We start from the raw sequence: 24,099 nt of genomic DNA on the forward strand, positions 1-24,099 counted from the left end.
TTGGCTCTGTCACTAAGGGGTTAAATGATTCAGAAATACACTCTATCCATTGTTAATGTGGTAAAAGACTATTCTAGCTGGAATCGTCTGGTTTGTAATGCAATATCTTCATAGGTATATAGAGGCCTATTTCCAACAACCATCACTCCAGTGTTCTTATGGTACTTTGTGTTTGCTAACTGTGTAAGGAGGCTAATGGATGATGGATGATTAGAATACTCTTGAAAACCCTTGTGCAACTATGTTAGCACAGCTGAAAACAGTTTGGCTGATTAGAGAACCTTTAAACCTGACCTTCCTTTGAGCTAGTCGAGAATTTGGAGCATTACATTTGTTGGTTCCATTAAACTCTCAAAATGGCCAGAAAAAAAATACTTTCATGTGAAACTCGACAGTCTATTCTTGTTCTTAGAAATGAAGGCTATTCCATGTGAAAAATTGCCAAGAAACTGAAGATTTCCTACAACGGTGTGTACTACTCCCTTCAGAGGAGAGCACAAACAGGCTCTAACCAGAGTAGAAAGAGAAGTGGGAGGCCCCGCTGCACAACTGAGCAACCAGTACATTAGAGTCTGTAGTTTAAGAAATCGATGCCTCACAGGTAGTGATGAGCGAATATACTTGTTACTCGAGATTTCCCGAGCACGCTTGGGTGTCCTCAGAGTATTTGTAAGTGCTCAGAGATTTAGTTTTCAGATGAATGATTTACATCTGTTAGCCAGCTTGATTACATGTGGGGATTCCCTGGCAACCCCCACATGTACTTATGCTGGCTAGTAGCTGTAAATCATTCAGCTGAGGCCATAAAAACTAAATCTCCGAGCACTTACAAATACTCGGAGGACTCCCGAGCATGCTCGGGAAATCTTGAGTAACGAGTATATTTGCTCATCACTACTCACAGGTTATCAACTGGCAGCTTCATTAAATAGTACACACAAAACGCCAGTGTCAACGTCTACAGTGAAGAGGCGACTCCGGGTTGCTGGCCTTCAGGGCAGAGTGGCAAAGAAAAAAAACATATCTGAGACTGGCTAATAAAAGGAAAAGATTAATATGGGCAAAAGAACACAGACATTGGACAGAGGAAGATTGGAAAAAAGTGTTATGGACAGACTAATCCAAGATTGAGGTGTTTGGATCACACAGAAGAGCATTTGTGAGGCGCAGAACAACTGAAAAGATGCTGGAAGAGTGCCTGACGCCATCTGTCAAGCATGGTGGAGGTAATGTGATGGTCTGGGGTTGCTTTGGTGCTGGTAAAGTAGGAGATTTGTACAAGGTAAAAGGGGTTTTGAATAAGGAATGCTATCACTCCATTTTGCAATGCCATACCCTGTGGACAGCACTTGATTGGAGCCAATTTCATCCTACAACAGGACAATGACCCAAAGCACACCTCCAAATTATGCAAGAACTATTTAGGTAAGAAGCAGGCAGCTGGTATTCTATCTGTATTAGAGTAGCCAGCAAAGTCACCAGATCTCAACCCCATTGAGCTGTTGTGGGAGCAGCTTGACCGTTTGGTATGCAAAAAGTGCCCATCAAGCGAAACCAACTTGTGGGAGGGGCTTCTGGAAGCATGGGGTGAAATTTCTCCAGAAAATCCTGTAATTGCTGCAAAGGGAGCATTCTTTGAGGAAAGCAATGTTTGAAGGAGAAAATTATTATTTCAACTAAAAATCTTTTTTTCGAACCTTGTCAATGTCTGGAATAGATTTTCAATTCATTTGGAAACTCATTTGATTAATATAAGTATGAGTTTTAATGGAAAACCCAAAATTGTCTGGGTGACCCTAAACTTTTGAACGGTAGTGTAAGTTAAGTTGCCTATTTTAAGAGACGACCTGTTATTTCAGGGGGGTTGGCAACCCTGGTCCCCCTCTGATCGCTGTGCTCTCTACAGTGCCTGGAAAAATGTGCTTGCTGCAGCCAATTACAGACCGCAGTAGGAAGCAACACCTCACTACTGCACAAGTCACTTGTCTGTCCACCCATATCAGGAAGTACAGGGCACGTCTTTGGGCTTCCTGCTTCATTGTTAGAACATGTGATCACAGCCAATTACTGGCTGCATGGGTGACTAATACAGGTGTAGAGACCGGTGGGAGGCCTTAGAAACATTAGCGTGAGAACGCAGTAGGGTTAGTAAGGTAAGTATTAGTGATGAGCGAATATACTCGTTACTCGAGATTTCCCGAGTCCCCGCTTGCTCAGGACCCCGGCACTCGGCGCCCAGCGATGAGGTATGTCTTTTTTTTTTTTTTATCGCAGCAGCGTACAGGGCATATTATGCTATGGAGCATCTTATGGGGCCATTAACCTTTATGGAGCAGCATATGGGGCATATTATGCTATGGAGCATCTTATGGGGCCATTAACCTTTATGGAGCAGCATATTGGGCATATTATGCTATGGAGCATCTTATGGGGCCATTAACCTTTATGGAGCAGCATATGGGGCATATTATGCTATGGAGAATCTTATGGGGCCATTAACCTTTATGGAGCAGCATATTGGGCACATTATGCTATGGAGCATCTTATGGGGCAATTAACCTTTATGGAGGGGCATATTCTATGGAGGGGCATATTCTATGGAGCATCTTATGGGGCCATCAACCTTTATGGAGCAGCATATAGGGCATATTCTATGGAGCATATTATTTGTGCAGCATTATTTGGGGCATATTTTTGTATGGAGTATCTTATGGCACCCATCATGAACTTTATTGAGCATTATATGGGGCGTATTTTGTATGGAGCATCTTATGAGGCTCCTGATGCAATATGGATATTCAAAAACATTTAACCTACTGATGTCTCAAATCAATTTTACTTTTATTGGTATCCATTTTTATTTTTTAAATTTACCAGTAGCTGCTGCATTTCCCACCCTAGGCTTATACTCGAGTCAATAAATTTTCCCAGTTTTTTGTGGCAAAATTAGGGACTCTGCTTATACTCGGGTTGGCATATACTCGAGTATATCTTATTTTACAACCTTACACCAGTCAGAACATTTTAAACAATTTAAAAAAAAACGTACATGGCCAGACACCACCTTTTATGGTCCAAGACTTCATGGACCGTAGTCCCTCCACCAAAGCTATATCTTCATGTTGCTTTCTTGCCTTTTACAGACCTCCATGGAGAAAAAAAATTGATGGGTGGCCTATTCTTTCTATAGGCTATCAATATAAGCTTCTGGAGGGGGGGGGGGGGGACTATTGCCCACATTGTAGATCAGCTATTTGAAAAGGCCCCCATGATTGTTCATACTTTGAAGACAGTTCCTGTGCTTGGTATTGCACACTTGTTCCCTTGGCTAGAATTAAACTGTAATACCAGGCACATTGGCTACTAAAGGTACAGAACAGTGCCTGGTAAACAGGGGAGGGGAAGCAGGACTCTCAGAAGCCATGCATTCCCTTCAAACAGCCATTTAGTGAGAGTGCCTGAGTTGAACTCACAAAAAATCTGCTCTTGGTGGCCTATCCTGAGAACAGATAATCAGTTTCAAGGAACTGTGAAACCCTATTAAATCCCTGTTCACTAATGTTAATTCTGTTGATTCTGTCACAGTCTACACAGCAAAGAAAACAAGTTAGCTGTAAAATACAATAAATGTCAGGCTATTGCAACTTACTGGCCAAAGTAAAATCTGGAATATAAACAACGTAAAATATAAATAAAAAAATAATTTCTAAAATATATAAAATCCTTTGCGACTCTGGAGAAATCCCCCATTTTATTGGCAAATGAGAAAAACATTTAAATATAACCTTGAAAACAGAAGAGGTCTTAAAACTTCTAAAAGAGATACGTTATTCCTCCGTCGTTTAAATACCAAGAATTAAACTACAAAATAATATTTTGATGGTATAAAACACCAGCTATCTAATATATAAAGCTGAATGTGTGTATGTGTGTATGTGTGTATGTCCGGGATTGGCATCTGAACCGTCGCAGCTACAGCCACAAAATTTTGCACAGTCACACGTCTGGACCCCGAGAGCGTCAAAGCTATGTTGTGAGGTGAAATTTTAACTCCGGCTTTCCAATTCACCAAACAATTTTGCCCCTATCTACATAATGGGGAAAAAATGAAAGGAAAAGTGTTGGAGGCAAATTAACAGCTGCCAGATGTGAACAAGGGGGACTTAAAGAATGAGAGCGATGGCGCCAAAGAGTATATACTGTACAGTTGCTAAGGTGGGGCCCCGACATGGGATAATCACCACACCACCACGGGGATATGAACACACACACACAAAATGCGCCACACACTACCACATGCTCGAACACATATACCACCCTCAGCGCACATTTCACCACACATACACCAACCTCGCCACATAAAAGTCGAAACACAAAAGTCGCCACGCGCAAAACTCTCCACATGCAAAACTCGCCACACGTGCAAAACTCACCACACGCAAAACTTGCACACGCGGAAAAATTGCCACATGCACAAAAGTTGCAACACATGCAAAAGTTGCCTCACACAAAACTTGCATACTCAAAAGGCACCACACATAAAACTCGCCACGCGCAAAACTCGCCATGCGCAAAACTTGCTGCACACAACTTGCTACACTAACCTGTCACATGCAACTCGACACACAAAAAGTTGCTACACGCATGTCGCCACACAAAACTCATCTCACAAAAGTCGCTACATGCATGTCGCCACACGCAACTCAACACACACAACTTGACACACGAAACTCGCCCTAAAACACACACAAGTCTGGTATTATCCTTCAAAAATAAAAATCTGATTAATAAGCAGACAAACTACAAGAGCAACAAATGTACCATATAGGAATCCGGCAGCTGTCAGTCACATGACCAGTCTATTATGTGTATGTGTGAGCTAATATATACTGCCAGGGGGTGGGCTGTTATGATCCTAGTGGCAAGGATCGCAGGACGGACTAGCTAAGTAACTGAACAGACGACTAGCTCTGGGGAGGTGGTAACTAGATTGACCGCAACCTGATCCTATCCGCAAACAACTATAAGTAGCCGTGGAACGTTACCTGAAAATCCTAGACGTCTCTTCACGGCCTGAGAAACTGACTATTCCTGGAGGGAAAGAAAGTCCTCTCTTGCCTCAGTGGAATGACCCCAAAGATATAGAATAGCCCCCCACAAATATTAACGGTGAGTTAAGGGGAAAGCACAAACACAGAGATGAAATCAGATTTAGCAAATGAGCCCTGCTAATACTAGATAGCAGAAAATAGGAAGGAAACTGTGCGGTCAATAAAAAACCCTATTCAAAATATCCACGCAGAGATTGCTCGAGCCCCCGCACCAACTAACAGTGCGGGGGAAGCAACTCCGTACCCCAGAGCTTACCAGCAACAAGAAATCACATATTAGCAAGCTGGACTAGACTCATCTTACACAGAAATCATATTGCAGGCAGATGAGCAAAAAATATTCAAACAGAACTTAGCTTATCCTGAAGAGGCAGAAAACGAGATAATCAGGAGTAATCAGAATAGCACTGAATACATTGACAGCCGGCAACAAGTGGAAGTGAAGGAAAGCTAAATAGGAACCTCCCTGGTGAATAACGAGGCAGCTGATCCAGCCAGACCCGCAGGATAATAAACCAAACCACCAGGGGGAGCCAAAAAACCAAAGTCACATAATACCATCTGTGACCACAAGAGGGAGCCTGAAAACGGAGTTCACAACAGTACCCCCCCCCTTGAGGAGGGGTCACCGAAGCCTCATCAAAACCCCCAGGGCGATCAGGGTGAGCCACATGGAAGGCACGAACCAAATCGGCCGCATGAACATCAGAGGCGACAACCCAGGAATTATCCTCCTGACCATAGCCTTTCCACTTAACCAAATACTGAAGCCTCCGTCTAGAAATACGAGAATCCAAGATCTTCTCCACCACGTATTCCAATTCTCCCTCAACCAGCACAGGGGCAGGAGGGAGGCTCAACCGAAGGAACCACAGGCACCACATACCTCCGCAACAACGACCGATGGAACACATTATGAATAGCAAACGATGCCGGGAGGTCCAAACGAAATGACACAGGGTTAAGGACTTCCAAAATCTTATAAGGACCGATAAACCGAGGCTTAAACTTAGGAGAGGAGACCTTCATAGGAACAAAGCGAGAAGACAACCACACCAAGTCCCCAACGCGAAGTCGGGGACCCACACAGCGACGGCGGTTGGCAAAGCGCTGAGCCTTCTCCTGCGACAGCTTCAAATTGTCCACCACATGATTCCAAATCTGATGCAACCTATCTACCACAACATCCACTCCAGGACAGTCAGAAGGCTCCACCTGACCCGAGGAAAAACGAGGATGAAACCCTGAATTACAAAAAAAAGGCGAAACCAAAGTAGCAGAACTAGCACGATTATTAAGGGCAAACTCGGCCAATGGCAAAAAAAGTCACCCAGTCGTCCTGATCAGCAGAAACAAAACATCTTAAATAGGTTTCCAAAGTCTGATTAGTGCGCTCGGTTTGGCCATTCGTCTGAGGATGGAAGGCCGACGAAAAAGACAAATTAATGCCCATCTTAGCACAAAAGGTCCGCCAAAATCTAGACACAAACTGGGATCCTCTGTCGGAAACAATATTTTCAGGGATCCCGTGCAAACGAACCACATTTTGAAAAAACAGAGGAACCAACTCGGAGGAGGAAGGCAACTTAGGCAAGGGCACCAAATGGACCATCTTAGAAAAACGATCACACACCACCCAAATGACAGACATTGTCTGAGAGACAGGGAGATCTGAAATAAAATCCATGGAAATGTGCGTCCAAGGCCTCTTCGGGACAGGCAAAGGTAACAACAAGCCACTGGCACAAGAACAGCAAGGCTTAGCCCGAGCACAAATTCCACAAGACTGCACAAAGGAACGCACATCCCGCGACAAGGAAGGCCACCAGAAGGACCTAGCCACCAAATCTCTGGTACCAAAAATCCCAGGATGGCCTGCCAACACCGAAGAATGAACCTCGGAAATAACTCTGCTGGTCCATCTATCCGGGACACACAGTCTCTCCGGTGGACAACGGTCAGGTCTATCCGCCTGAAACTCCTGCAGCACTCGTCGCAAATCTGGGGAGATGGCAGACAAAATCACCCCTTCTCTGAGGATACCAGCTGGCTCTGAATCACCAGGAGAGTCAGGCACAAAACTCCTAGAAAGAGCATCAGCCTTCACATTCTTCGAACCAGGCAGGTATGAGACCACGAAATCAAAACGAGAGAAAAACAACGACCATCGAGCCTGTCTAGGATTCAGCCGCTTGGCCGACTCGAGATAAATCAAATTCTTGTGATCAGTCAAGACCACCACACGATGCTTAGCTCCCTCGAGCCAATGTCGCCACTCCTCAAATGCCCACTTCATAGCCAACAACTCCCGATTACCAACATCATAATTCCGCTCAGCAGGTGAAAACTTTCTTGAAAAGAACGCACATGGCTTCATCACAGAGCCATCAGAGCTTCTCTGCGACAAAACAGCCCCCGCTCCAATCTCAGAAGCATCAACCTCGACCTGGACAGGAAGGGAGACGTCTGGCTGACATAAGACCGGAGCCGAAGAAAACCGGCGCTTCAGCTCCCGAAAGGCCTCCACAGCCGCAGGAGACCAATTAGTAACATCAGAACCCTTCTTGGTCAAATCCGTCAATGGCTTAACAACACCAGAAAAATTAGCGATGAAGCGACGGTAAAAATTAGCAAAACCCAAGAACTTCTGAAGACAATAAACAGATGTAGGCTGAGTCCAGTCATGAATAGCCTGAACCTTGACTGGGTCCATCTCAATAGCAGAAGGAGAAAAAATGAAACCCAAAAAAGAAACCTTCTGGACTCCTGTTGTGAATTAGACTTTTTTGGCTCCCTCTTGTGGTCACTAGTGATATGACTCTGGGATTGTCTTTCCTCAGTTTGGCACCCACCTGGGTCGTTAGTCCAGGGGTGTTGCTATATAAACTTCCTGGATCCTCAGTCCAGTTCCTGGCATCGTTGTAATCAGATCCTTTCTGTTTGCTCCTGTCTGCTGGTCTTGGTTCTTGCAAAATTAAGCTAAGTCCTGCTTCCTTGTATTTTGGTTATCTGTATTGCTCTTATTTTCTGTCCAGCTTGTACTAAATGTGATTCCTGATTTTGCTGGAAGCTCTAGGGGGCTGGTATTCTCCCCCCGGGCCGTTAGACGGTTCGGGGGTTCTTGAATATCCAGCGTGGAAATTTTGATAGGGTTTTTGCTGACCGTATAAGTCATCTTACTATATTCTGCTATTAGTCAGTGGGCCTCTCTTTGCTAAATATCTAGTTCATTCTTACGTTTGTCTTTTCTCCTTACCTCACCGTTATTATTTGTGGGGGGCTTGTATCCAACTTTTGGGGTCTTTTCTCTGGAGGCAAGAAAGGTCTATCTTTTCCCTTCTAGGGTTAGTTAGTTCTCCGGCTGGCGCGAGACGTCTAGAACCAACGTAGGCACGTTCCACAGCTGCTGCTATTTGTGGTGCTAGGATTAGATATACGGTTAGCCCAGTTACCACTGCCCTATGAGCTGGTTTTTTATGTTTGCAGACTTGGTATGTACTTTTGAGACCCTCTGCCATTGGGGTCATAACAGTATGCCAGGCCTAAGTTGAATGTTTAATGCATTGCAGAAGTGGGATAATAAGAAAGGAAATTCTGAGTTTTTTTTTTTTTTTCCTCTCTTTGTTCCTCCCCTTTACCTCTGAGTGGCTTGTGCTTGCTGCAGACATGAATGTCCAGACCTTGATTACAAGTGTGGATCAGCTTGCTGCTCGTGTGCAGGGCATACAAGATTTTGTTACCAGTAGTCCAATGTCTGAACCTAAAATACCTATTCCTGAACTGTTCTCTGGAGACCGATTCAAGTTTAGGAATTTCAGGAATAATTGTAAATTATTTCTATCTCTGAGACCCCGTTCATCTGGAGACTCAGCTCAGCAAGTTAAAATTGTTATCTCTTTCTTACGGGGCGACCCTCAGGATTGGGCCTTCTCGCTAGCGCCAGGAGATCCGGCATTGGCAAATATTGATGCGTTTTTTCTGGCGCTTGGATTGCTTTACGAGGAACCCAATCTTGAAATTCAGGCAGAAAAAGCCTTGCTGGCTATTTCTCAGGGCCGGGATGAGGCTGAAGTGTATTGCCAAAGATTTCGGAAATGGTCCGTGCTTACTCAGTGGAATGAGTGTGCTCTGGCCGCAAATTTCAGAAATGGCCTTTCTGAAGCCATTAAGAATGTGATGGAGGGTTTCTCCATTCCTGCAAGTCTGAATGATTCCATGGCGCTGGCTATTCAAATTGACCGGCGTTTGCGGGAGCGCAAAACTGCTAATCCTCTGGTGGTGTTGTCTGAACAAACACCTGATTTAATGCAATGTGGTAGAAATTCAGACTAGAAATGAACGGAAAAATCATAGACGTCAGAATGGGTTGTGTTTTTACTGTGGTGATTCTACACATGTTATATCAGCATGCTCTAAACGCCTAACAAGGGTTGTTAGCCCTGTCGCCATTGGTAATTTGCAACCTAAATTTATTTTGTCTGTGACTTTAATTTGCTCATTGTCTTCCTACCCTGTTATGGCGTTTGTGGATTCAGGTGCTGCCCTGAGTCTTATGGATCTGTCATTTGCCAAGCGCTGTGGTTTTGTTCTTGAGCCTTTGGTAAATCCTATCCCTCTTAGAGGTATTGATGCTACGCCATTGGCGGAAAATAAACCGCAGTTTTGGACACAGGTAACCATGTGCATGACTCCTGAACATCGGGAGGTGATTCGTTTTCTTGTTCTGCATAAAATGCATGATTTGGTCGTTTTGGGTCTGCCATGGTTACAGACCCATAATCCAGTCTTGGATTGGAAGGCAATGTCTGTGTCAAGTTGGGGCTGTCAGGGAATTCATGGTGATTCCCCGCCGGTGTCTATTGCTTCCTCTACTCCTTCGGAAGTTCCTGAGTATTTGTCTGATCATGAGGATGTATTCAGCGAGTCCAGGTCCAGTGCTCTGCCTCCTCATAGGGACTGTGACTGCGCCATAGATTTGATTCCAGGTAGTAAATTTCCTAAGGGAAGACTATTTAATCTGTCTGTACCTGAGCATACCGCAATGCGTTCGTATATCAAGGAGTCTCTGGAGAAGGGGCATATCCGTCCGTCCTCTTCCCCTCTTGGTGCGGGATTCTTTTTTGTGGCCAAGAAGGACGGATCTTTGAGACCTCGTATTAACTATCGACTTCTGAATAAAATCACTGTTAAATTTCAGTATCCTTTGCCTCTGTTGTCGGACTTGTTTGCCCGGATTAAAGGTGCCAAGTGGTTCACCAAGATAGATCTTCGTGGTGCGTACAACCTTGTGCGCATTAAGCAAGGAGATGAATGGAAAACTGCATTTAATACGCCCGAAGGTCATTTTGAGTACTTGGTGATGCCTTTTGGGCTCTCTAATGCTCCTTCAGTGTTTCAGTCCTTTATGCATGATAATTTCCGGAAGTATCTGGATAAATTTATGATTGTTTATCTGGATGATATTCTGGTTTTTTCTGATGATTGGGACTCGCATGTAGAGCAGGTCAGGATGGTGTTTCAGGTTTTGCGTGAGCATGCTTTGTTTGTTAAGGGCTCAAAGTGTCTCTTTGGAGTGCAGAGGGTTCCCTTTTTGGGTTTTATTTTTTCCCCTTCTGCGGTGGAGATGGACCCAGTCAAGGTCCGAGCTATTCATGATTGGACTCAGCCCACGTCAGTTAAAAGTCTTCAGAAGTTCTTGGGTTTTGCTAACTTCTACCGTCGTTTTATCGCTAATTTTTCTAGCGTTGTTAAACCTTTGACGGATATGACCAAGAAAGGTTCTGATGTTGCTAACTGGGCTCCTGCAGCCGTGGAAGCTTTCCAAGAGTTGAAGCGCCGGTTTACTTCGGCGCCTGTTTTGTGCCAGCCTGATGTCTCACTGCCCTTTCAGGTTGAAGTGGATGCTTCTGAGATTGGGGCAGGGGCCGTTTTGTCGCAGAGAGGCCCTGGTTGCTCTGTAATGAGACCATGTGCCTTTTTCTCTAGGAAGTTTTCGCCTGCTGAGCGGAATTATGATGTTGGCAATCGGGAGTTGTTGGCCATGAAGTGGGCATTTGAGGAGTGGCGTCATTGGCTCGAGGGTGCTAAGCATCGTGTGGTGGTCTTGACTGATCACAAAAATCTGATGTATCTCGAGTCTGCTAAACGCCTGAATCCTAGACAGGCCCGCTGGTCATTGTTTTTCTCCCGTTTTGACTTTGTGGTCTCGTATTTACCAGGTTCAAAGAATGTGAAGGCTGATGCTCTTTCAAGGAGCTTTGTGCCTGACTCTCCTGGAGTCGTAGAACCAGTTGGTATTCTCAAAGAGGGAGTTATCCTGTCAGCCATTTCTCCGGATTTGCGACGTGTGTTGCCGAGATTTCAGGCTGGTAGACCTGACTCTTGTCCACCTGACAGACTGTTTGTTCCTGATAAGTGGACCAGCAGAGTCATTTCCGAGGTTCATTCCTCGGTGTTGGCAGGGCATCCGGGAATTTTTGGCACTAGAGATCTGGTGGCTAGGTCCTTTTGGTGGCCTTCCTTGTCACGGGATGTGCGGTCATTTGTGCAGTCCTGTGGGACTTGTGCTCGAGCTAAGCCTTGCTGTTCTCGTGCCAGCGGGTTGCTCTTGCCCTTGCCTGTCCCGAAGAGGCCTTGGACACACATTTCCGTGGATTTCATTTCAGATCTTCCGGTGTCTCAGGGCATGTCTGTCATCTGGGTGGTATGTGATCGCTTTTCCAAGATGGTCCATTTGGTATCTTTGCCTAAGCTGCCTTCCTCTTCCGATCTGGTTCCTTTGTTCTTTCAGAATGTGGTTCGTTTACACGGCATTCCTGAGAATATTGTGTCTGACAGAGGATCCCAGTTTGTTTCCAGGTTCTGGCGATCCTTTTGTGCTAAGATGGGCATTGATTTGTCGTTTTTGTCTGCCTTTCATCCTCAGACTAATGGACAAACGGAGCGAACTAATCAGACTCTGGAGGCTTATTTGAGGTGTTTTGTTTCTGCAGATCAGGATGATTGGGTGACCTTCTTGCCGTTGGCTGAGTTTGCCCTTAATAATCGGGCTAGTTCCGCTACTTTGGTTTCGCCTTTTTTTTGCAACTCTGGTTTCCATCCTCGTTTTTCCTCGGGACATGTGGAGCCTTCTGACTGTCCTGGGGTAGATTCCGTGGTGGATAGGTTGCAGCAGATCTGGAATCATGTGGTGGACAACTTAAAGTTGTCACAGGAGAAGGCTCAGCGTTTTGCCAACCGCCGCCGCAGTGTGGGTCCCCGACTTCGTGTTGGGGATTTGGTATGGCTGTCTTCTCGATTTGTTTCTATGAAGGTCTCCTCTCCTAAATTTAAGCCTCGCTTCATCGGTCCTTACAAGATATTGGAAATCCTTAATCCTGTGTCCTTTCGCTTGGATCTTCCGGTGTCGTTTGCCATTCACAACGTGTTCCATAGGTCTTTGTTGCGGCGGTACGTTGTGCCTGTGGTTCCTTCTGTTGAGCCTCCTGCTCCGGTGTTGGTTGAGGGCGAGTTGGAGTACGTGGTGGAGAAGATCTTGGATTCTCGTCTCTCCAGACGGAGGCTTCAGTATCTGGTCAAGTGGAAGGGCTATGGCCAGGAGGATAATTCCTGGGTGGTTGCCTCTGATGTGCATGCGGCCGATTTAGTTCGTGCCTTTCACGCTGCTCATCCTGATCGCCCTGGTGAGGGTTCGGTGACCCCTCCTTAAAGGGGGGGTACTGTTGTGAATTAGACTTTTTTGGCTCCCTCTTGTGGTCACTAGTGATATGACTCTGGGATTGTCTTTCCTCAGTTTGGCACCCACCTGGGTTGTTAGTCCAGGGGTGTTGCTATATAAACTTCCTGGATCCTCAGTCCAGTGCCTGGCATCGTTGTAATCAGATCCTTTCTGTTTGCTCCTGTCTGCTGGTCTTGGTTCTTGCAAAATTAAGCTAAGTCCTGCTTCCTTGTTTTTTGGTTATCTGTATTGCTCTTATTTTCTGTCCAGCTTGTACTAAATGTGATTCCTGATTTTGCTGGAAGCTCTAGGGGGCTGGTATTCTCCCCCCGGGCCGTTAGACGGTTCGGGGGTTCTTGAATATCCAGCGTGGAAATTTTGATAGGGTTTTTGCTGACCGTATAAGTCATCTTACTATATTCTGCTATTAGTCAGTGGGCCTCTCTTTGCTAAATATCTAGTTCATTCTTACGTTTGTCTTTTCTCCTTACCTCACCGTTATTATTTGTGGGGGGCTTGTATCCAACTTTTGGGGTCTTTTCTCTGGAGGCAAGAAAGGTCAATCTTTTCCCTTCTAGGGTTAGTTAGTTCTCCGGCTGGCGCGAGACGTCTAGAACCAACGTAGGCACGTTCCCCGGCTGCTGCTATTTGTGGTGCTAGGATTAGATATACGGTTAGCCCAGTTACCACTGCCCTATGAGCTGGTTTTTTATGTTTGCAGACTTGGTATGTACTTTTGAGACCCTCTGCCATTGGGGTCATAACAGACTCCAAAAAGACATTTTGAGCCCTTCACAAATAAAGCATTGGCACGCAGGACCTGAAACACCATCCTGACCTGCTTAACATGGGACTCCCAATCATCCGAAAAAAACAGAATATCATCCAGATACACAATCATAAATTTATCCAGATATTCACTGAAGATGTCGTGCATAAAGGACTGAAAGACAGAAGGAGCGTTAGAAAGTCCAAAAGTCATCACCAAGTACTCAAAATGGCCTTCGGGCGTATTAAATGCAGTTTTCCATTCATCACCCTGCTTAATACGCACAAGGTTATACACACCACGAAGATCTATCTTGGTGAACCAACTAGACCCCCTAATGCGAGCAAACAGATCAGATAACAATGGCAAAGGATACTGAAATTTGACCGTGATTTTGTTTAAAAGGCGATAATCAATACAAGGTCTCAGGGAACCATCCTTCTTAGCCACAAAAAAGAACCCCGCACCAAGAGGGGAGGAGGAGGGGCGAATAAGTCCTTTCTCCAAAGACTCCTTTACATAACTCCGCATAGCAGCATGCTCCGGCACTGACAAATTGAAAAGTCGTCCCTTAGGAAACTTACTACCAGGAATCAAATTTATAGCACAATCACAATCCCTATGAGGAGGTAGAGAACTGAGTTTGGGCTCATCAAATACATCCTGGTAATCCGACAAAAACGCAGGGACCTCAGAAGGAGTGGATGAAGCAATTGATACCACAGGAGCGTCGCCATGAATTCCCTGACAACCCCAACTTGACACAGACATTGCTTTCCAATCCAGGACTGGATTATGAGTCTGCAACCATGGCAGGCCTAACACGACAACATCATGCAAATTATGCAATACAAGAAAGCGAATCACCTCCTGATGAACAGGAGTCATGCACATGGTCACTTGTGTCCAGTACTGAGGTTTATTCGTAGCCAATGGTGTAGCATCAATTCCCCTTAGTGGAATAGGGAATTTTAAAGGCTCCAAAACAAAACCACAGCGCCTGGCAAATGACAAATCCATCAGACTCAGGGCAGCACCTGAATCCACAAAAGCCATAACCGGGTAAGATGACAGGGAACAAATCAGGGTAACAGACAAAATAAACTTAGGCTGTGAAGTACCGATGGTGACAGATTTATCAATCTTTCTTGTGCGCTTAGAGCATGCTGAGATAACATGAGCTGAGTCACCACAGTTAAAGCACAACCCATTTTGCCGTCTATAATTTTGCCGTTCACTTCTGGTCAGAATTCTATCACATTGCATAGACTCAGGTGTCTGTTCAGCAGACACCGCCAAATGATGCGCAGGTTTGCGCTCCCGCAAACGCCGATCAATCTGAATGGCCAGAGTCATTGACTCATTCAGACCTGCAGGCGTAGAGAACCCCACCATGACATTCTTAATGGCTTCAGAAAGACCTTTTCTGAAATTTGCAGCCAGGGCACACTCATTCCATTGAGTAAGCACCGACCATTTCCGAAATTTCTGGCAGTACACCTCTGCATCATCTTGCCCCTGAGAGAGGGCCAACAACGCTTTTTCAGCCTGGTTCTCAAGATTAGGTTCCTCATAGATCCAAGGGCCGGAAAAATACATCCACACTGAGCAATGCAGGATCCCCTGGAGCCAATGCGAAAGCCCAATCTTGAGGATCGCCATGCAAGAAAGAAATAATAATCTTAACTTGCTGAACAGAATCCCCAGAGGAACGAGGTTTCAAAGAAAGAAACAATTTGCAATTGTTCTTAAAATTCAGGAGCCTAGATCTATCTCCAGAAAACAACTCCGGAATAGGTATTCTAGGCTCTGACATAGGACTGTGCACAACAAAATCCTGAATACTTTGTACCCTTGCAGCAAGATGATCTACACTGGAGGCTAAACTCTGGATATTCATATCAGCAGCTGAACTCAGAGCCACACCAAGATTAAGACTAGGAGAGAAGCCAGACACAGCAGCTAGACACACGGCAGCAAAAAAAAAAAAAATTTTCTCCAAGCTTCTTTTCTCCTGCTTCTGCCATGCAATTAACACTTTATCGGCCGGCTGTACTGTTATGATCCTAGTGGCAAGGATCGCAGGACGGACTAGCTAAGTAACTGAACAGATGACTAGCTCTGGGGAGGTGGTAACTAGATTGACCGCAACCTGATCCTATCCGCAAACAACTATAAGTAGCCGTGGAACGTTACCTGAAAATCCTAGATGTCTCTTCACGGCCTGAGAAACTGACTATTCCTGGAGGGAAAGAAAGTCCTCTCTTGCCTCAGTGGAATGACCCCAAAGATATAGAATAGCCCCCCACAAATATTAACGGTGAGTTAAGGGGAAAGCACAAACACAGAGATGAAATCAGATTTAGCAAATGAGGCCCGCTAATACTAGATAGCAGAAAATAGGAAGGAAACTGTGCGGTCAATAAAAAACCCTATTCAAAATATCCACGCAGAGATTGCTCGAGCCCCCGCACCAACTAACGGTGCGGGGGAAGCAACTCCGTACCCCAGAGCTTACCAGCAACAAGAAATCACATATTCGCAAGCTGGACTAGACTCATCTTACACAGAAATCATATTGCAGGCAGATGAGCAAAAAATATTCAAACAGAACTTAGCTTATCCTGAAGAGGCAGAAAACGAGATAATCAGGAGTAATCAGAATAGCACTGAATACATTGACAGCCGGCAACAAGTGGAAGTGAAGCAAAGCTAAATAGGAACCTCCCTGGTGAATAACGAGGCAGCTGATCCAGCCAGACCTGCAGGATAATAAACCAAACCACCAGGGGGAGCCAAAAAACCAAAGTCACACAATACCATCTGTGACCACAAGAGGGAGCCTGAAAACGGAGTTCACAACAGTGGGCTTACTCTTGGCTGGGGATTTATCAGGCTGCCAATTTAGCTTACAAATACGGAGGTAAAAATACTGACCAAATAACGTGTGAACGAGGTCTAATACAGGAGGAGATGACATACAGATATATACTATATACAGGAGGAGATGACACACAGGTATATACTATTTACAGGGCAGATGACACAGGTATATACTATATACAGGAGGAGATGACACAGATATATACTATATACAGGAGAGGTGACACAGGTATATACTATATAGAGGAGGAGATAACATACAGGTACATACAGGAGGAGATGACATACAGGTATATACTATATACAGGAGGAGATGACACACAGGTATATACTATATACAGGAGCAGATTACCTACAGGTATATAGTATATACAGGAGGAGATGACATACAGGTATATGCTATGTATAGGAGGAGATGACATACAGGTATATACTATATACAGGAGGAGATGACACAGATATATACTATATATAGGTGAGATGACACACAGGTATATACTATATACAGGAGATTACATACAGGTATATACTATATATAGGAGGAGATGACATACAGGTATATACTATATACAGGGGAGATGACACATAGCAGGTATATACTATATACAGGGGAGATGACATATAGGTATATACTATATACAGGAGATGACATACAGGTGTATACTATATATAAGGGAGATGACAAACATGTATATACTGAGGTGAAAATGAGAGGTGTGAGGTGAAAATGAAAAGGTGTGAGTGCAAAATGAGGAGTGAGGGAAAATAGTGGAGTGATTGGAAAATGACAGATGTGAGGTCGAAATGACAAGTGTTAGGGGGGAATGAGAGGAGTGAGGGGGAAAATGAGAGGTGTGAGGGAGAAAATGAGAGATGTGAGGGGGAAAATGAAAGATGTGATGGGGAAAATGAGAGGCGTGATGGGAAAATAAGAGAAGTGAGGTGCTATAACTAACCACAGATATTTACTATGCCCAGGCAACGCCGGGCTCTTCAGCTAGTTCTTAATAAAACTGATAATTCTTATCCGCCTTACTGCTGGAGATGTAATTTATTACCTGGAACATCCTCCCATATATGGTATGAATGTGCTAAAATTGTACCCTTCTGGGAAATAATACATCGCCATATAGGAAAAGGTATTAACATATCAAGCCCTTTAACACTCCATCTAGTCCTCCTTAACGTCCATCCTCAATATCAGCATTTTAGTGCTTATACTATAACATCCCATCTCCTTAATTAGGCTAAAATCTTCATTGCAAGACATTGGAAGCATACTGATCCCCTTCTCTCAGAATGGCTTAACGAATCCAATAGCATATATTCATTTGAATAAATTCACCCCAATCAAGACAAACGTCGAGAAAGCTAGCAACAATGGTATGAATACCAAAACAAGATTAAGCTTTGCCGTATTTTTTGGAATGTAAGATGCATCGGACCATAAGACGCACCCCAAATTTTCAGTAGGAAAATGGGGGAAAAAAATTAATGCGTCAAATGGGGGTTCGTCTTACAGTCCTGAATTCAGCTTACCCAGAGGGTTGAGTGTTTCACAGGGAGTGTTTGGTGGTCCGGCACAATAACCCAGACTGGTGCGCAGGTTTGGCGGTGCGGGGGGCTACGGTGACATTTTGTGAAAGCCCGAAGCCCTCGCACTTCTATTGCCTCAATGCTGTGGCCTCCGGTAAAATGGCCACCTGAGGCGGCGCTTGTGCAGATTGCGATCTCGGCAACGAGATCTCGGAGCCCGAGATCTCAATCTGCGCATGCGCCGCCTCAGGTGGCCATTTTCCTGGAGGCCACAGCATTGAGGCAATAAAGTGCAGATCCTCCGGGCTCTCACACAATGTCGTCGGAGCCCCCCGCACCACCGAGTTCCGCTGAACCTGCCGCACCAGGCTGGGATGGGAGCAAGATTATTGCCCTGCAGCATCGGACCACCGGAAGAATTGCCAGACTCCTGCTGCAACCACGCTAACTGTAAGTACATTCCGACTATAAAACGCACCCGCTGTCCCCCAAAATTTTTTGGGGAAAAAAGTGTGTCTTATAGTCCGAAAAATAGGGTAATTCTTGGAATTAACCACCAAGTATGTTCGTGCTATATATAACGTTACATGTTTTTAGTTTCTCCACTAAAGGAAAAAAAAAGGTTAATGCTCAACAGGACTATCACCGCTACCCTTCCCTCTCATCCCTCTTGCTCTCCTGTTTCCCCTAGCCCCTCCCAGTTCCTTAAAAAAATGTTTACCCCTATGCATCTTTGCTGTTATATTGCTTGTGCCAACATTCTTAAAGAATTTATTTTAAAAAAATTTAATCTCTTAAGATTCTGTGTACATAAACTTCCACTGTGCTATTTTCTCCTGGTAAGTCTAAAAGTATAGAAGTTGTACCTAGTGGAAGGCTGGATTTCGAGGCTTTAGCTTCCAGCAAACACCCCCAGAGGATCATGGCAGCTTTCTATGGAGCCAATCATTGACTGTTTTTAAAAACTTGTGTCTAATCCAGGCAGCTTTGCCCCATATAAATCCATTTTTGTCAGCTTGCTCTCATTTATATAGTTTTCTATATTGCTTTGTTTTGTTTTTTAAGTACAACAGTTCGCTTCTTCGTAACAATTTTTTAAGCTGAATTAAAAGTAGGGCAGACTGTTTGGCAATAAAGTAATCCTGGATTCCCGCTGACACCGTAATGGAACACCTCACATCCGTCCTAACAGAAGAGGTCAATCGTGGATCATTTCTTGCAGAAAAAAAATGTAGAATGCTGATACGTTGCTAAAGGGATTAGCATAGAGAGAATGCCATAGTTGACCGGTAGCTTATTTTCTGCCCAAATGTAAGTTTTCCATTAGTAGATAGCCCTACTATAAATAGTATGCACGTGTCTCCACAGTCCTCCTGCAAAGCTATGGCTGGCACATTTAACTGAGCAGTGCAATGTCGGCTGGCATTGTTCATTATGGCATGGGATTTTACTCTTCTGTTTTTGAGTGGTACCTAGCTATTGGACCTGATGAAGAGACACGTCCTTTTCCTTTTTTCATTTTATTTGCTTGGTCCATCATCTTGTCCTTTGTTTAATGCCCCCCAAAAATGTTTCAGTGTAACCTATAACATTGTGTGTATAGTGTTGCCGAATGCATTGGCACTATGCGACCTGCAGGAATTTACCACTGATGAGTAAGATTATGAGAGACTCGGAAGTGAGTGTTTTGAGAGTGAAGGGCAGCGTGAAATGTTAAATTGGGTTTTTATATCTGTACAGAATCCTGATACAGTGAACATTTTAATTGAACACATTTGTCTTTCCTCACAGGGAAGAAGAATTCCATATTAATGCACAAGGTTCAGCATGACTTGAACTCGGGTGTTTTTAACAACCAGGAAAATGAAATTATCCAGGAGATTGTGAAATATGATCGTGAGATGGTGCATCAGGCTGAGCTCAACCAGCTGAGTGGAGGGATGTATGCCACATGTAATCCTCCTTCTCCACAGCCCCAAGTCCCATCTGCTATTGCTACCTTACAGCAAGCTGTGGCTATGAGTTTTTGTCCCCCAATGGCTAGCCCATTAGTGGGATCTCCCCGCATCATGAGACGGCTCCAATATGCCCAAGGAGGGCCTGGAGCCTTTTCTGTATCCCCAGCTCTTTTCCAACCACCGCTGCAGCTTTTACAGCATCATCCACCTCCCCACCAAGGTCCACGTCGACAGTCCGCAGTCATGCCCAGTCCTCCAAACCAATCACCAAGAGTGTCTCAGAACTTTGCCTACCCAGCCAAACAAACAACAGGCTCCCAACAATCTCTCACGCATTCCGTCTCTCCACAACGGCTCTCGGTACACAAGAGCACACACTCTCTTCAATCTGCTACACTAACACGTGAGTCTCGTCCTCTTTCTGCTTCACAGCCCTCACTGCCTCAGGGAGCATCACAGCTCCGCAGTCCACCAGCTCCCGCTCAAGTAACTGGCAGCCTAACCTCCCCTGCAGCCAAAGGTGGCTTGGGGCTTCAAACAGGCCCAAGAGTGCCTGCTCCTGCAAGACTTGCCCTCTCCCACCAATTGTCCTCATCTGGTACAGTTGGTGGGGTCTCGGACTCTGCAGTGGTATCATCGTTAGGAGGAAGGAAGGATTCTGTGGTTAGTGCCCCTGACACTGATCCTGTAAGAGGGAGGCTGTCTGCAAACTTGTGACACTTCATCTGTTTTGGGTGGTACTTCATGGTACATAACATGCACTTGTAGTTGGTCACTCCTTGACTTTTGCTAAATTACTAATATTTTCACTGCTTCAAAAAGAAACATTCAGCAGTGGAGGTATTAACAACCAAGTTGTCAGGGGAATTAGTAGTTAACTAAGAAAATGCCACCTCTGACAGCAGTCTACCACAGAACTCCTGGGCTGTTTACAAGAGTAGGAAAGTGTGGCACTGTTCCATGTCAGAGATCTGTGAAGAGGTCTGCATGAAGTGGAACAGTGCGTAAATCTTTAATTAAATGAGACCGAGGCAGCAGGCCTGCCTGTCATGAGGGAAAAGGCCTTTGGAATTTGGTTAACAAATATTTGCAAGTCAAAAACTATAGTGGTTGTCTGCTTGATAGATCCTCAGTCGGAGAACAAAAACATAAAAGCTACAAGTTTGTTGCTAGTTACGCCCAAAACATACTAAGCCAATATTTCTGTGCAAGCTGCAGGCAGTTTGTGCTAGCTATAGTCCTCCTGGACTACCTTAATCCAGTGACAGTGTCACATATGGATATCGTGTGAAGCACCTATATTTATATAATCATACATAAGCAATTTAATTTATAATCATTTTTATGTAAAGGGGAGATCCATTTATGTGATATTACAGGTATGAACGCTGCTTTCTCCCATAAATGAGTGAAACCACCAAAATATTATAGGTTAGGACCAGTTACAGGAAATCCTAGAGAAAAACACAACTAATTATATTATGCAGAGCAGAAATTCTGGAGGTGGCTGGTGTGGTAATAGGTGTACCCTTACAGCAATAATGCAGCCACTACCTACAGCTGAATGCCAACCATACTGGCTAACCCCTTCTAATGGGTAGCCAGTATGACTAATGAGGCTGTGAAAAAACTTGTTTTAATGTAAAAAAATGAAAATATAAAAAACACATTAAACTAAAGAAAGCAAACACTGGTAGCCAGTAATGACACGCAGGCTCTGTAATTGAAGCTGCTAGTTTACAACCTACTCCTGGTTTATGTGTGGTGCCAAGCAGCCCTTCACATCTCCTAGGCACCCATTGACCATGGATCTGCCAGATCCCTTGCACCAAAGGACCTTTTTGTTCATCAACTATGCTTTTTTTTTTTTTTCTTTTCTCCTTCTTCCATTGTTTTTATATCTCACTGCTGTTTGTCAATTTCATGGATTGTATTTTAGAAAGCCATATTATGTATATCACAGCTGTATATTAAGATATATATACCTGTATAATCTGTACACTATACATCCTGTTATAAAACAAGAAAGGGGCTGAGTGACTAACTTCTAGCTGTAGAGTTGTAAAAGCTACATGTCGAGACTTTTCACATGTCGTGAGGGTCGAATGCTGTGGCAAAGCACACTTAGGACTTCTTCACATTTTATGATTTATCTGTGGTATGGTGCCTGGGGATGAAATGTAATATTTTCTCCATTGCCAACGTAGATTAACATGGACAATAGTTCTGTTTAGACAAGAGAAAAGAAGTGAGATTAAACTGCAATAATAGGAGGTTCCTGCTTAGGGAGATTGAGCTCCAAAAATGCTGAAGGAGGTCTCGGACAAGATATCCCTATATGTCTTTCTAAATGTCTGCACCAATACGACAGGAAAATCACAATGTGGGAACAAGTCCTTACCACTGGAGTGCTGCTTTAAGAAACATCCTAGCAAGGGGCAGTCTCATCCAGACTAATACCGTTACAGTGATTTGATTTCATTGGCAGTAAAAACGCATTCCGCCATCCGTTGGCTTGTGGCTTTAATTGTGACAGAATCCAGCAGGTACTACTACAGCAGCTTGTGTCAGCATCACCTAGACCTTCCAACATTCCATTTGTATCGAAAACTAAATAGCTTACCAAAAATTGTCTGAGGACGTGACTTATGTGTTTTTAATGGGACTGCCCCTGTAGGATTACACATGTAATGCAATTTAAGGAAAAAATCCCAATTCTAAGAAAGAAATATACATGTTTATATTATTTAAAGAAGTTAGGAGATACCCCTCTACTCCATGGTGGCAGTGCCACCATGTGTGGCTGGCAATGTCATTAATGAATGTATTTTGGAGTTGGGGGGTGGTAATATAAGAGTGCAGGGTCTCCTCTATGCAGAAGCTGCACTTTACTAAGCAAATGATTCCAGCTTCTCTGTGTGTGCAATAAACAGATATTTCTGAACTGTGTCTTGTTTTACTGGTCAGCAAGGAGATAATCTGCAAAATGGCATCAGTTATCTCCAGTGTTCTCATGATATCTGTACAGACCACTCATGTCTAGCTGCTGCACCGAGCGGGCCTTACGCATGGTTAATGCGCTGCTGATAGATGAAGGTTACTCAGAGGACACTTGAGGGAACGAATCCTGCAGCGGAGGAGACGCACAGATCAGTGGCTGCACAGTAGGGGGCCAATTGACATGGATATATATTGATTAGTTGCTCAGTACCCAACCTTGGGACTGATTAGTTGATGAGCATGTCTTCTATATAATGAACTCACAAGTAGACAACCTCAAACCATATAAAAACAGATTCAGGATTTATTTATACACCAACTCCTCAGACCACAGCACACAAGGCTCCAGAGTCAGCTAATGGGCAATGAAGCTTCCACAGGAAGGATAGACGGACAGGAACTGCGGTGACGTGCATAGCGACACCTATATAGAACTAGATCAGGCACTTCCTCTGCTGTACTCCACGCCACCGCATGATCAGCTGAAGAAATAGGTGGAATCCTTCACATACTCCAGGTTAAATGTTCCTGGGGGGGGATAAAAAAAGAATCAAGCCATAATTCACATAATAGCACAGAACACTCAGGATAGTTACAAAAAGAAAGTGGATTTGTTGCTCATAGCAACCAGATTGCATTCTTCATTATCACAAGGACATCTGGATGTTGAAACGCTGCTATAGGCAACGGCTTGACTTTGTGTGCACCAGAAGTGAGTCTTCCCACCCCATTCTACTAGTAATTCATTACCTGTCTCAGGAACATCCCTGAAGAGATTCATCATTTTGAGGTTTTCTGGGTTATGAGGCTGTGCACTGAAAGCCATAACAATGAGAATATTAGCCACCACTTTACACGTTAGGCTAAAACGTGGGGGGTCTACATTCTGCACTCCACGTTCTGGGACATGCCCTCTTAGTCACTCACGACTGTGCACGCTAGTCATCCCCTCTGTACACTAAATGTCTGCCCCCTTTTACAGTACTTACTTGTGGCAGTATTTTTCTATCAGGAATTGTGAGAGATTCTGTAATATAGGCTGACTGTGCAGAGACACAAACTGTTCCCGGCAAACCTGTGGACAAGCACTACAGTTACAGTTCTGATTCATCATCCGCTGTGAAT

The 24,099-nt window shown here is 44.4% G+C and overlaps 2 protein-coding genes across 6 annotated transcripts in view; one reads left to right on the forward strand and one right to left on the reverse strand.

Moving 5' to 3' along the window:
• The window catches only part of HCN2 (hyperpolarization activated cyclic nucleotide gated potassium and sodium channel 2), a 191,955-nt gene extending 169,037 nt beyond the window's left edge, over positions 1–22,918 (forward strand). For both annotated transcript variants that reach the window (XM_077254090.1, XM_077254098.1), the window contains one exon: positions 19,808–22,918. In XM_077254090.1, coding sequence (XP_077110205.1) covers positions 19,808–20,691 — 884 coding nt within the window. In that variant the 3' untranslated portion in view covers positions 20,692–22,918. The remainder of the gene's footprint in view (positions 1–19,807) is intronic.
• Positions 22,919–23,253: 335 nt separating this feature from the next.
• Positions 23,254–24,099, reverse strand: part of POLRMT (RNA polymerase mitochondrial) — an 81,232-nt gene continuing 80,386 nt past the window's right edge. For all 4 annotated transcript variants that reach the window (XM_077254109.1, XM_077254118.1, XM_077254127.1 and 1 more), the window contains 3 exons: positions 23,964–24,049; positions 23,725–23,789; positions 23,254–23,502 (listed from right to left, as the gene is read on the reverse strand). In XM_077254109.1, coding sequence (XP_077110224.1) covers positions 23,453–23,502; positions 23,725–23,789; positions 23,964–24,049 — 201 coding nt within the window. In that variant the 3' untranslated portion in view covers positions 23,254–23,452. The remainder of the gene's footprint in view (positions 23,503–23,724; positions 23,790–23,963; positions 24,050–24,099) is intronic.

Source organism: Ranitomeya variabilis, chromosome 1 (genome assembly GCF_051348905.1).
Source record: "Ranitomeya variabilis isolate aRanVar5 chromosome 1, aRanVar5.hap1, whole genome shotgun sequence".
Classification (NCBI taxonomy): domain Eukaryota; kingdom Metazoa; phylum Chordata; class Amphibia; order Anura; family Dendrobatidae; genus Ranitomeya; species Ranitomeya variabilis.